Consider the following 14492-nt stretch of genomic DNA (forward strand, 5'->3'; position numbering starts at 1 on the left):
CCAGAGACAGATTGGTGTAATGTGAATCAGAGAGTTTAAGGCCAGAAGGGACTCGCAGATCACTTAGGCTGACCTCCCATAAATCACGGGCCACCAACACCACCCAGCATCCGCACCCTAAACCCAACAACCATAATTAAAATTATAATATTACAACCCACAGGAGACTAGCCTATTACGTTCCACATGCAGAGAATGGGAGAGACCGAGGTGCACCAGTGCCTGATGCCCCTGCAATGGCAGGGAAATGATTAAGTGAGATATACTTAGATAGTGTTGGCAAGTAACCCACACCCACATACTATAGTGGGAAATGAACCCAGTTCAAAGTCATTGCCAATCTGACCTGGGGGGAAATTCCTTCTCAACCGTACACATAGTGATCATTAAGAAGCTGAGCATGAACCAGCCAGCCAAGCACCTGAGAGAATGCTCAATGCTGCCTTTGCCTATGTCACCAGTTTGACCAGGCCTCCTTCCCAACGCTGTGTGGTAGCAGAAATCCCAAGGTGCATTGCTCCACTTGGTGCTGGTGCCACTCAGTTTGCATTCTATCTCCTGCAGAGGCAGTTTGGGATAGCTGCTTAGATTTTCCCAGAATGCACAGACCCAAACACACTTAGGCAACATGGGAAATGCAGACACAACAAACTCGGTGGACACCTGTCTGAGGAAAAAAGCTCCGGTTGGGATGTTTGCCACGACTAGATCAGATGAGAGAGTCACAAAGTGGCTACAAAGCCCCAGTTGTACTTGTAGCCTAGATTGGTCATTATGCACCATGGTGGGGTTGTGCAGTGTGGGGGGAAGCACAGGTAAAGCAGCCATGTCTGTGCTCTGAAGGTGGTCTTCCTGTCATCTCTAAACAAGCTGATCCATGATGGAGCTGTTGGAGGGTAGTGGGGTGTCAATTAGTTGTTGGGATCACTATGTGCTCAGTGCTTCTGCAGATTACTGGCCAAGGAGGGTGGCAGAGGAGCACTGGCTGCTTTTCTTGCCCATAGCAATAAGCACAAACAAAGCCATTCATCCCACATATAATTTCTTACTCAAGCAAAACTTCCTCTAAAGTCAATGGAAATTTTGCCCAAAGACTACAGGACCAGACTCTAAATCAGTGGTTCTCAACCTATTTACCATTGTTGGTCGCATATGCAGCGCTCTATGTGTTATGTGGACCCCCCTCCCACAAACACCTACCTCTATGGCCATGAGGATGTCACATGGGCCGCAGCTGTGTGCCAATTGGGCCACAAGCAGCACCCGGGTTGAAAACCACTACTCGAAATGCTCTGAAGAAATGTTTGTGTTTGGGCTTATCCCAGGGAATTTTTAAACAAATAAGACAGACAGTGAGGAAACATTTTAAAAACAAGTATTAACTAGGGCTGTCAAGCAATTAAAAAAATTAATCACGATTAATCGCACTGTTAAATAATAGAATACCATTTATTTAAATATTTTGTATGTTTTCCATATTTTCAAATATATTGATTTCAATTTCAACACAGAATACAAAGTGCACAGTGCTCACTTTATATTTATTTTTATTATAAATATTTGCACGGTAAAAAGAAAATAGTATTTTTCAATTCACTTAATACAAATACTGTAGTGCAAATCTCTTTATCATGACAGTTGAACCTGCAAATGTAGAATTATGCACACACAAAAAATGCATTCAAAAATAAAACAATGTAAAACTTTAGAGCCTACAGGTCCACCCAGTTCTACTTCTTGTTCAGCCAGTCGCTCAGACAAACAATTTTGTTTACAAGTGCTTAAGATGATGCTGCCCACTTCGTTACAATGTCACCTGAAAGTGAGAACAGGCATTTGCATGACACTGTTGTAGCCAGTGTTGCAAGATATTTACGTGCCAGATGCACTAAAGATTCATATGTCCCTTCATGCTTCAACTACCATTCCAGAGGACATGCATCCATGCTGATGATGGGTTCTGCTCGATAACGATCCAAAACAGTGCAGACTGACATGTTCATTTTCATCATCTGAGTCAGATGCCACCAGCAGAAGGTTGATTTTCTTTTTTGGTGGTTTGGGTTCTGTAGTTTCCGCATAGGAGTGTTGCTCGTTTAGGACTTCTGAAAGCATGCTCCACACTTCATCCCTCTCAGATTTTGGAAGGCACTTCAGGTTCTTAAACCTTGGGTCGAGTGCTGTAGCTATCTTTAGAAATCTCACATTGGTACCTTCTTTGCATTTTGTCAAATCTGCAGTTAAAGTGTTCTTAAAACGAATAACATGCTGGGTCATCATCCGAGAATGCTATAGCATGAAATTATGTCAGAATGTGAGTAAAACACAGACAAAACAGCAGGAGACATACAACTCTACCCCAAGGAGTTCAGTCACAAATTTAATCAATGAATTTGTTTTAAACGAACATCATCAACATGGAAGCATGTCCTCTGGAACAGTGACCAAAGAACAAACGGGCATATGAATGTTCAGCATATCTGGAACGTAAATACCTTGCAATGCAGGCTACAAAAGTGCTATGCGAATGCCTGTTCTCACTTTCAGGTGACATTGTAAATAAGAAGCAGGTAGCATTACCTCCCATAAACATAAACAAACTTGTTTGTCTTAGCGATTGATTGAACAAGAAGTAAGACTAAGTGGACTTGTAGGCTCTAAAGTTTTACATACAAGTTTTGGGTTTTTTTGAGTGCAGTTATGTCACCAAAAATCTTTTATAAATTGCACTTTCACAATAAAGAAATTGCACTACAGTATTTCTATGAGGTGAATGGCAAAATACTATTTATTTTGTTTATCATTTTTATAGTGCAAATATTTGTAATCAAAAATAATAATATAATGTGAGCACTGCACACTTTATATTCTCTGTTGCAATTTAAATCAATATATTTGACAATGTAGAAAACATCCAAAATATTTAATAAATTTCAATTGGTATTCTATTGTTTAACAGTGCAATTAAAACTGTGATTAATATTTTTAGTTAATTGCATGAGTTAATGGTGATTATATTAACTAAATTTTACTATTCTAAAATTCTAATATTAACTAAACAGGAACGATATTAACTCCAGTTTCTACTTACACCGACCTGTCATCAACAGATGATATTCAGTACTTTCATACACACCCGCATGTGCATCCTAATCATCATAGCCATAAGTGAGTAGAACAGCAGAATTTGGTTCTAATTGTCCTCTTTCACACTTGTGTTTTGAAGTTAAGCATTTTTACAAAGAAAATTGGCAGCTAAATTTGAGTTACTTACAAAAGGGAAGATGCAAGTTTAATATAGTATGCATTTGTTTTGCCAAAGCATAGTGCTCTAGGATAGTCAGTTATATATACATGAGACTGGTTTACAGGCCATCTACTCTTCATGCTTTGGTATATTTGTCTTGGAAGAAATATTTGTTGACTAACAACATTTTATAATAATATGGTTACATAAATTTAATCTTACTTGTTACCCAACAATTGTATGCACCTACAAAGCAAGGCTTCTTATCTACTGGCTGATTCTTTGCCTGACACAGAACAATACAATATTATCCCCTGAAATTATATACCACGACAAAGCTTAAAATAGTGCTAAGAATTAACTTAAAAGGGCAGATCCTCAGCTGATGTACATTATCACAGCTGCATTAAAATCAATGGAGTTGTGACAATATGCACCACCTGAGGAGCTGTGCCAAAGTATATAATTAATGAATCCCCATGTCAATTTCATTATTCGTGGGTTATCATAAATTGACTTAATTATTTTTTTTCTGATTTATGATCCAAAGATTTCAAACAACTATTGTTTTAAAGAAATAAATCGAGAAACATTTCACAGGCGCTACTCTCATGTTTCAAACATGGTCAGTTTTAACAACACTCTGTAAGGCACTTAATGGTTTGTGGGCTGTGGGAAATGTAGCTAACAACTCCAAGCAGCCGTCACCAAGGTTACGGGTAAAGCTTTTCTGAAGACAAAAAGCACGTGAGGCTGATTCGCTGGTGACAATGTTTAAGTGGCCCGCTGAGCTCTAGGTGGAGCCAGGGAGCGTTTAGTGCTTTCAGCGCGTTCAGAAGTACTCCCAGGACACATTTATAATCGCAATGAATTAACTCTTGGGGAGGGTAATGGTGGGATGATCACGCCCCCAGGGAAGCCTAGAGACGCTGTGCTGTACTTTTGGCCGCCTCCCATCCCAGGGGCCGGATGATTACATGGTAGCATTAGTGCAACACACTCTGCTAAGCGTCAGAGGGGAACAGCAGATCAGGCTTCCTGGCTTTAAGGAAGGCCGGATTAACCTTTTATGGGCTCACCGCCAAACATATTTGTGGGCCCCCCTGAGGGCAATGGAGCATGGTGCAAGGGGGTCGGTCCCTGAAGCGAGCGGCTGGCCAGTGGCAATGGGGCAACCACCCAGCCCAGTGCTGCCAGCGTGCCCCTTTCCCTGGGGCAGGCCCATGCTGTACCACACAGCTCTCCCACCCAACCCTGGGCCCCCAACTCCCCATGGCCAGCAGTGCAGCCAGGTCTGGTCTCAGGGCAGGGAATTATTCTGGCCCCTCAGGAGTGGCAAGATCAGCCAGGCCAGGGCCTTCCCCAGCCGGGCTCCCTCGTCAGCACCCACTTGCCTGCAGGGGCCCAGCGAAGCACCCCGCACTGGACTGCCATCTGGACCCAGTACTGGCTCTAGGGGAAGGGTTGGGTGGCCGGGGGGAACAGATGTCACACACATCAACACACACAGGGACAGCTAGGCTGCAGCCAGCTCTCCGAAGAGCACGCGTGTCGGTGTCACGCTGCCTCAGGTCTCTCCACGAATGAGTGAGCGGAGCAGCTGAGGACAGACCAGTCTCCCGTTCTGGGCGGAGCCCCTTAGGGCACATGGGCTGCTGCGGCGGCGTCTCCGACTTTCTCCGCACGTGCTGGCACATAGATCGTGTGAGCCCCCGTGTGCCGTGTGCAATTCAACTGTCCGCCAGGAGCAGGGATCCCTCCTCCTTCCCCGCCTCCCCCCAGGGACAGGGATCCCGCCTGGTCTGCCTCTTCCACGGTCAAGGATCCCTCCTGCTCCCCGCTGCCGGGGAGAGGGATACCGCCCGCTCTCCCCCCCCCCCCCCGCAGGGAACAGGGATCCCACCTGCTCTTCCCCCCACAGGGGACAGGGATCCCGCCTGTTCCGCCTCCCCACCCCGCCGGGGACAGGGATCCCGCCTGCTCCCCGAGTGGTGACTCGCGCATGCCCCAGGCGGGGGCGCCTCACTGGTCCCCCAGCAGACCGAGCCGGCGGCGCTGGCGGGCGGGCCGCGCGCTGGGGAGCCGTGGCCGGGTCCGCGGGCCGCAGCGCCCCCGTGTGGCCGGGTACTTACTGCGCAGCAGGACCCTGCCGAAGAGGCTCCGGTCCCGGTGCAGGGTGTTGCAGTTCCAGCGGTGCTGGCGGAACTGGTGCTGACACTCCGCCGTCCACTCCGCCACGCCCAGCCCGATGGAGCGCATGGCCTCGGGGTGCCGCTGGCACAGCTGCCGCTGCCGGCTCACCAAGCCCGGCACGTTGTCACACATCACCCGCGACGAGCCCACCGCCCCCATGTACCTGCGGGGAGCAAAGGCGCACAGGCAGCGGGGGCGAGGAGTGGGGCCCGCGGGCGAGCGACGATGCGTGTGGGGACAGGCTCAGCTGGGGCGGAGGGGGCAGGCACGGACCGGGGGGAGCTACTGCAGAGGGGGAGGATGAGCTAGGAGGAGGGCACCGACTGGAGATGGGCAGTTCCTGGGAGTGGGGAGCTCCTGGGAAGGGCACTGCATGGGGAACTGTTGGAGAGACCCTGGCTGGGAACGGGGAGTTACTGGGGGGGGGGCACTGACTGCAGAGCGGGGCTGAGCTATCAGGGAGAGCAGAGTGGGACTGGTACAGGGATACGGGCCCTTCTGCCTGGCTGTTTGCCAGGAGCCGGTGCGGCTTTCAGTGCTCAGTTGGGATCCCTCCGCCTTCCCCTTATTCTCCTCCAAGGAGCAAAGGCCGCAGAGCGGCTGGCTAAGTCGGCTCTTGCTGGGCCTACATTCTGATCAGCCTCTCTTCCGGAGCCCGTTTAATGTAGTCTAATTGACAGCCGCATTTGCTTTTTTGGTAGAAATCCTTTCAAAATCGTTTGCCTGCTGTGTAATTCCTGCCGAGCCTTGGGAAGAACCAAAAACTCCTTTATAGCGCCTTACTTTGGTTTTTGTCATTTTTGTTCTTAAATTACATCATCATCTGTATCCAGATGTTCGCTATTAGCCCTGAAATGTTTAGAAAGGTACCTTTTATAAAACCCAAACCGCCATGGCTGACTTTTCAAGCGATCAAACAGGAGCAAATGTCTTTTTTTCTGCGTTTTCATTAGTTTATATGATCATCGAATCGTTAAAGCTGTTATTTGCAAAAAATATATAGATTTTCGGTAACAGGTAAAAGACAACGTGACAAAAAGTCCTTGCAATGAATAATGTTTATGCACCTATGGAACAGAAATAGCAATTGAATTGAAAAATGGCCAGTCTGATAAATCAACCTTTGATCCAGTGTCAGCCCTGTCAACGTTAAATGCACTCCCTGGTGACTATGTTTACAAGGGGAAGTTTAACGCCTCTTCCTCAATGAGGTTTGTCTGTTTTGTTTTAAGACCCCATTTTCTGAAGCAAATCTCTGATTTAGGCTCCCCCTTAATTAGCCTTGTGTTTTGCAGCTAGCTTAGAAGTATCACAACCAGCACAAATATCTTTTGAACTAGGATCTGTGGTCCCTGTAGGCTTCCCCACTATTCATTTGGAGGTTTTAGTTCAGCGATGAGAAGCTTTTTTTTTCTCCTGGAGGAGGGGCTGGAGGGAATCGAGGGTCTGAACAAAATTCTGCTCTAGACTATTCTGACAATTCATGTAACGGAATGAACATGGAGGGAAGGCAGTAAACAAACGTGTGTTACACACACGTATGCAACTTTGTCCTAGTACAAACTGCACCATGCCTCTTACTTTCATCGATTCGTTTGGCCAGTGTGTTGTTACCCCAGAGATTTTCTGACAAGCTTATTTTCAGCTGTCATTTTACATGCAAAATAAGTAAATAAAAGAGCAAGGATATTCAATAAAGGAGAATTAATCAGATATATCCTTGAACCTGAAACGATGCAAAAACTTGTTGCATGCCAAAAGCAATATCTTCATACATTTCCTTCTGCCAATTCTTACATGGATTCTATATATAGTTGGTGATAGGAGCTCTGCGGGGCGTATTTTAATCAACCTCCAACTGACTCAGCTGTTACTGTCCAGCTAAAAGCTCTGATCAGTCCTCAAATCAAAGAGTCCTCCTTAGATATGTAGTAAGACAGACGTTTAATTGTTAAGGACGGGGACGGAGGAGTGGGAGCTGGGAAGGAAAAGAGAAGTTGAGAGAAGACATAGGATAATTTGGATTGATTTAACATTGGAGTTTTTGTATCTGAACAGCCGGCAGCGATAAATTTTTCTGTGATCATTAAAGGGGGGGGGGTTCAATTCTTCTAGTTTACCATTAATTTTATCCCACCTTACCCAAGAGCAAATAACCCCTTGTAACTGCAGAACTTACCACCACGAAGAAGTGACTTCTGGGGTTTCCCAGAACAAGATCAGTGGAACCGCAAACCAGATCCCAAAGCGAAAGTTCATATTAGAAACACTTCACTCCTCATCAGTTCTAATGCGAAGGGCGGAGGAAATCCCATGAAACAAAAACTACTGACACAGAGGCAAATGCACCTTGAGGGCTTCTCTCCTCACTGGATCAAGAGTCTCACCATTCCCATGTCACGGTTGCCAGGGGTCAGATTTACTGATACGCTCTGTAATGTGTCTGTGCAGAACTCCGGAGTCTGCTCAATTTGTCCAGAATCACATCCTCAAGAGGGGCAACAAGATCAATTCCGCTCTCATCCTTCTTCCTTGCCCTGATGCAGCTCTTCGGCAGTCAGAGCAAATCTGAGGGGCTGGTGTGAGTTGCTTACAGACTGGGTGGGTTCTGCCTTTCGCTCTTTCTTAACTCTGATGGATGAAATGATGTCAAGAGACATTGGAGGAGGTAACACCTCTGATTAGAGAAGGAATCCCGATGAGCCAGTTGCTTTCCAATAACCTTAAATCCAAACAGAGTTAGTTCAAACCCTGCACAGTTACCAAACACTGCACGGGATTCGTTACCATTGAGAATGCAGCAGTGAAGTCGCCAAACAACGGAAAATACTTAGCACTTCTCAATATTTGATATCAATACATAATGTTTTAGTATTTCCTTCACATCTGTGTATGGTATGATAGGAACAGACACGCCATATGAACTATGCAACTCGACTGTAACATTATATATAAGAAACAGAAAATATTTCCATGTTTTTTGTTTATCTTAATAATCTCAGCCCTAGGAAATTAGGAAGGGGAATGATCTAAATTCTTCACATCTGAGGACACTAACTGTAACTGACCAAGGTGATTCTGTAAAAGAATAGAGACCGGGTGAAATGAAGAATACAATGCAGCAAGCACATTTAAGTGTTAAAACTGGGTACCATTTTATTTAACACGCTGAGGTCTTATTCGTGTAAATGTTACCCCGATTCCTAGCAAAGGAGCTTCCTCTTCCCACCTGACTTTTGACCCTAACAGTCTACTCCAAATTGTACTCTTCAGACAACAGTCTGGCAGGGAACAACTGGTAAAAACAAACACATTGAAAATAGTCAGGACAGCTCACATGACAGCGGTTCACAAGCAAGCATCCATATTGCACACGTTTAGTTAAGCACACGTTAATAACTGTGCTTAGCTCCTTCAAGTGCCACCTGGAAACAAGACAGCTGTCCGGGTCAATTGTCTCTTTCAAATTACGTTTAAAACTTTGCCCAGACAAACAGACCATCTCTCACTAAATTGTTGTTGCAAAGCAATTGGCGGGGAGGGGTTCAAATACCATCTATTGAAGATCAAATTAAACTTCCCTAAGGGAGTGGGGCGACGGAGAGAATAAACGCTCTGAAAGGTGACTGGATTGCAAATTTAGGACCTGATCCAACTCCTGTTGCAGTCAGTGGGATTTTTTCCATTGATGTCAATGGAAGTTGGACCAGGTCCTAGGGCAGTCGGCTTGGGGCAGGCTGTTATCTAAGATAGTGAAGCAGAGAAAAACCAAGCAAGCCCACTTCTCGCTAGGCTTGACGGGGCTACAGCATCTCGTCCAGGCTAGAGATTTCTTCCCCTGAAGCATCATTCCGGGTGAGAATCGACCGCACCAGTTTAAATGCCGCGGAACTGAAACAGGAGTTGGTCGCTGCCACCCCAAGACAGGTTTATACCCCCCACCCCGCATGATCAATGCATTCGTCACCCATCTGCTTTCAGAGGGGAGGGAAGCCCAGGCGCTGCGAGGTGCAGGGAAAGGCACCTCGGGCCTTGCTGCTAGCAGGATTTTATCATCTGGCTCAGCCAAAGGGGCAGGGAGCGATCAACGATCACTCCTAGCTAGCCCACAAGTCTGTGCCTCTAGCCAGCTGGAGACGGGCAGAGATCGAGCTCGACCAAGGCACTAGAGCCGGGAGCCTACAAGCAGAGAAACTCTGCAGGGATCTACATAGACCAGAAAGTGAAGATGCTTCCCTGGAACTGGAAGTTTGTATCCTCCAGGGCACTGAGGAGGGATTTGAAGGCTTCCGTATGGCAATTGTTAAACTGAAACTGGGCTTTCCGCTGCCAGCGAGTACATCGAGAAATAACGGTAGAGGAAACCGTGTCCAGCTGCCAAGCCAGCTTGGCGCAGCCAGACCCGGGGCAGACTGAACAAATCCGGCCGCTCAGTCCTCTGCAGTGACTGACTGGCCAAGGGAGACGCAGTTCACCCGATGGGGAGGCAGAAGAAATGACCTCGCCAGAAGCAGGCGGGCTGCGAAAGCCCCGGGGCTGATAACCCCAGTTCAGGAGAGACCATGGAGGTTTTTTAAATGTAAGAGTATAAAACCTTTCCGGAGAAAGGCAGGCGGCTGAACACATCAGACACAGGGAAAGACACTGCTGGGCAGGAGCCAGGTTCCCTCCCGCAGCCTGCTCCCCAGCCACCATCCCCTGCGCTTCTCCCGCCGCCACCCCAGGAGAGCCCCCTCTGCTTGCACCCGCCCGCTGTTGCCCGGGAGTCGCCACTCGGCAAAGGGTGTGTGCTTACCACCTGGTGCCTACGGTACACTCCCGGTGAAGACAAGGCAGGTGTTATAGTCTTGCCATTGCTTGTCTCCTGTTTCTTACCTGCCCCTCTTTCCTCAAGCCCCCTCCCTTTAAAAACAAACAAACACGAGGGCGGGCTTTTTAGGCCGGGATTTGAGCCTAAGGGAGGGAAGCACCCACAATCCATTGCGTTTTAATGTGATTTGGGGGCCTAAATCCGTAGGATCCTTTGAAATGTTTTTAAATCGGTTTCCTGCTGGGGATGGATTATAAGTAACATTTCCTTTTGGGAAGCAATCCAGGTTGGTACACTAGGGCTTTCCAGGTTTGTGCCCGTACCATTTAGTGGCAGAGTTCACTTACCTTCTACCAAGACTGTCCTGAGACTGAACAGGGACCACGTTCCCATGGCCCTGTGTATCACTGCTCCAGGGGCAGCTCCTGAGCTCAGGTAGGCCAGCATAAATCCTGATGCACTTCAGTGGAATTGCTCATTTTACGCCGGTGTAATGGAAGAAAATGTGAGTTCCTGTCTTTGTAGTAACAGTCATGTCTCACTAAATGAGTGATTGTACATGGGCGTGAGAAACAAGGCAGGAGCTGCCCCTTTCTCTCTTTGGATGTGATAAGCTCAACGTTGTATAGAGCAGATTTCCCTAACCCAGGGCCGCCCTAGCCATCATGGTGCCCTACGCAGTCCCCGGGCAGCCATGAGAGCCTTAAACAGCGCTTTGGCCTTGACTCTCCCTTGTACAACTGAGTTCCCCTTCCTTTAGTTTGGTCCCATTTTGGCACAAGCACCCACTAAAGAGAGATGGCCAATAAACAGGGTTGGTTCAAACTCCTTCATCTGCAAAAGGGCAAGTGTAGGACATGCTATACGTAGAACCTCAGAGGTATGAACACTTTGGGAGTGAAGGCTGTTCGTAACTCTGAAAGGCTCAAACAAAACATTATGGTGGTTCTTTCAAAAGCATACAACTGAACTTTGATTTAATACAGCTTTGAAACTTTACTATGCAGAATTTAAATGCTGCTTTTGACCATTTTAACTTAAATGAAACAGGTATAGAAAGTTTCCTTAAAATATTTTTGTTAACTTTCCCATTTTTTAGTAGTTTACTTTAAACACACTACCGTACTGGTTTTTTTTTTTTTTTGGGGGGGGGGGGGGGAGAGAAGGGGATGTCTCTGCAACTGCCTGATTGCATACTTCTGGTTCCAAATGAGGTGTCAGGTTTCAGAGTAGCAGCCATGTTAGTCTGTATCCGCAAAAAGAAAAGGAGGACTTGTGGCACCTTAGAGACTAACAAATTTATTTGAGCATAAGCTTTCGTGAGCTACAGCTCACTTCATTGGAGGTGTGTGGTTGACCAGTCAGTTTGTAACTCTGGTGTTCATAACTCTGAGGCTCTACTGTAAATGTTTCAGAGAAAAACAGCAATATTAAAGCAAGTCTACTATGGAGGACTGATGGCCTGAAGGGATTTGCTGTGGGCGATGAAGTCTTTATCAAGATAACTCGTTTAAATCCAGCCCCCTTTGCTTGTAACTTGAAGTCATTAGATTCTGAAGACTGTTTGGTGGCCCTATTAGTGTGAGCTGAGTTCCTAGAAAGCATGTGTCTATGTCACAAAGCCATTTTAACAATTTACACTGATTTCAATCCCAGCTGAGGGTCCTAGAAAATGAAATACCGCCCCTCTGCTCTACACCCGGTCAGTCCAGTCCATGGTTAAGGAACATTTGTGGGGCAGGGAAGGGAAGCCATTGTGATAGCTGTTGGGATAAAGGGCTTCAGTATTCTGGGCTATCAATTAACACTTTTCCTGAATGCTAAATTCATTTATTTGAAATGCAAATCATTAAGGATCTAGATGCATAATGCATAATAGAATTGAAACTTGGCAAACGTAGTTCTTTGGAACACCGAATATAGGGTATGATGAATTTACTACTATGAATACTTCTGATTACTTAGGAGCTAAACAAGCATCTTTAAAATTAAACATGGCCAGCAAAGAATTGTAGCACTGAAATGGGATGTATGAAAAAGCCCATCTCAAACAAACATACATCATCCTACTCTGAAGTCTGATTTCTTCAGATCACAAACAAATTAGTGGGTCAAGTGTAAGATTTAACAGTTCAGAAGGAAATGTTCGTTTTGCATTTCATTTCCTTCCAACTGAAAGGAACATCCAGAAACCTGATATAGCATAGCTTGGATTTCAAAATTACTGACACAAAGTAACATTAGAGCAAGCTTTTGGAGTGTATAGGCTCCATTTATCCACACTGAGAAGTTATGAATCACACACTATCTGTGCCACCAGTAGGCAGCCTCCATATTTCCAGATATATAAAACTTGCTTCAGATGCATAAAGAGAGCATGAATGATGGTGTAAAGATAGGAGAGTGAGGTAATCCCTGGCAGAGTGAAGGGATAAGGAAGCAATAAGAAACAATATCCAGGATGTAGAGAAGGCAAAGCTGGGCAGGACCTGCAAGTGCAGATGAGCAGGCTAATCTTCAGTGGGCAAAACATTGACAATTTAGGGATCCGGAAAGAGTAGTGACATGGTCAGATCAAATGAGCAAGGAGGAAAATAGCAGCAGTATTTTAGGCAGACTGGAGAGAAGCAATATTAATTAAGCCAGAGATGAGGTGATAACAGTAACCATGGCAGGAGAAAGTCAGGCAGCCAGTAGAACAATCCCCCCTTTCAAATCCCTCTTCCCTGAAAGACCTGTCTAGACTGCAGCCCAGGTGAACAGCTAGGGAAGACTGTGGAGAGGGGTCATCTTTTCTCTCCTCCATGAAACCTAGAACTGTCTCAAACAGCAATAATCCATAGTTTAAAGATGCTGCGTAAGTGTTCTGGCACTCTACAAGAGTTTGTTAATGTAACTGACACGAATGAATGGATTAGAATGACAGGTTTCAGAGGAACAGCCGTGTTAGTCTGTATTCGTAAAAAGAAAAGGAGTACTTGTGGCACCTTAGAGACTAACCAATTTATTTGAGCATGAGCTTTCGTGAGCTACAGCTCACTTCATCAGAAGTGAGCTGTAGCTCACGAAAGCTCATGCTCAAATAAATTGGTTAGTCTCTAAGGTGCCACAAGTACTCCTTTTCTTTTTGGATTAGAATGGAAGATCTGAAGACACTGACACTAAATGAAATGGAGGGTGGCAGTGTCAAAACCTACTTCTGAAAATTGTGTTAAAACTAACTATGTAAATATCTTCAGCCTTCTAGAGTAAGTAGAGTCTTGTGAAATTTTGAATTTTTTAGGCTTAGGATTTTTATTTTCTGCTTTATTCTGGTAGGACTACTCCTGGTAAAAGATGTTTCTTCTGCACACTCTAGTGTTTCATAGAATCATAGAATATCAGGGTTGGAAGGGACCTCAGGTCGTCATCTAGTCCAACCCCCTGCTCAAAGCAGGACCAATCCCCAACTAAATCATCCCAGCCACGGCTTTGTCAAGCCTGGCCGTAAAAATACCTAAGGAAGGAGATTCCACCACCTCCCTAGGTAACGTATTCCAGTGTTTCACCACCCTCCTAGTGACAAAGTTTTTCCTAATATCCAACCTAAACCTCCCCCACTGCAACTTGAGACCATTACTCCTTGTTCGGTCATCAGCTACCACTGAGAACAGTCTAGATCCATCCTCTTTGGAACCCCCTTTCAGGTAGTTGAAAACAGCTATCAAATCCCCCCTCATTCTTCTCTTCCAAAAACAAAACAATCCCAGTTCCCTCAGCCTCTCCTCATAAGTCATGTGTTCCAGTCCCCTAATCATTTTTGTTGCCCTCCGCTGGACTCTTTCCAATTTTTCCACATCCTTCTTGTAGTGTGGTGCCCAAAACTGGACACAGTACTCCAGATGAGGCCTCACCCATGTCAAATAGAGGGGAATGATCACGTCCCTCGATCTACTGGCAATGCTCATACTTATACAGCCCAAAATGCCGTTAGCCTTCTTGGCAACAAGGGCACACTGTTGACTCGTATCCAGCTTCTCGTCCACTGTAACCCCTAGGTCCTTTTCTGCAGAACTGCTGCCCTACCCACTCAGTCCCTAGTCTGTAGCAGTGCATGGGATTCTTCCGTCGTAAGTGCAGGACTCTGCACTTGTCCTTGTTGAACCTCATCAGATTTCTTTTGGCCCAATCCTCCAATTTGTCTAGGTCCCTCTGTATCCTATCCCTCCCCTCCAGCGTATCTACCTCTCCTCCCAGTTTAGT

General features: G+C 46.0%; 1 protein-coding gene across 1 annotated transcript in view; it reads right to left on the reverse strand.

The window, feature by feature from the left end:
- Nucleotides 1-5628, reverse strand: part of WNT2 (Wnt family member 2) — a 45794-nt gene extending 40166 nt beyond the window's left edge. The window contains exon 1 of the mRNA XM_048836932.2: nt 5380-5628. Coding sequence (XP_048692889.2) covers nt 5380-5599 — 220 coding nt within the window. The 5' untranslated portion in view covers nt 5600-5628. The remainder of the gene's footprint in view (nt 1-5379) is intronic.
- Between the last annotated feature and the right edge of the window lie 8864 nt (nt 5629-14492).

This window comes from Caretta caretta, chromosome 1 (genome assembly GCF_965140235.1).
Source record: "Caretta caretta isolate rCarCar2 chromosome 1, rCarCar1.hap1, whole genome shotgun sequence".
In the NCBI taxonomy this organism is placed as follows: Eukaryota; Metazoa; Chordata; order Testudines; family Cheloniidae; genus Caretta; species Caretta caretta.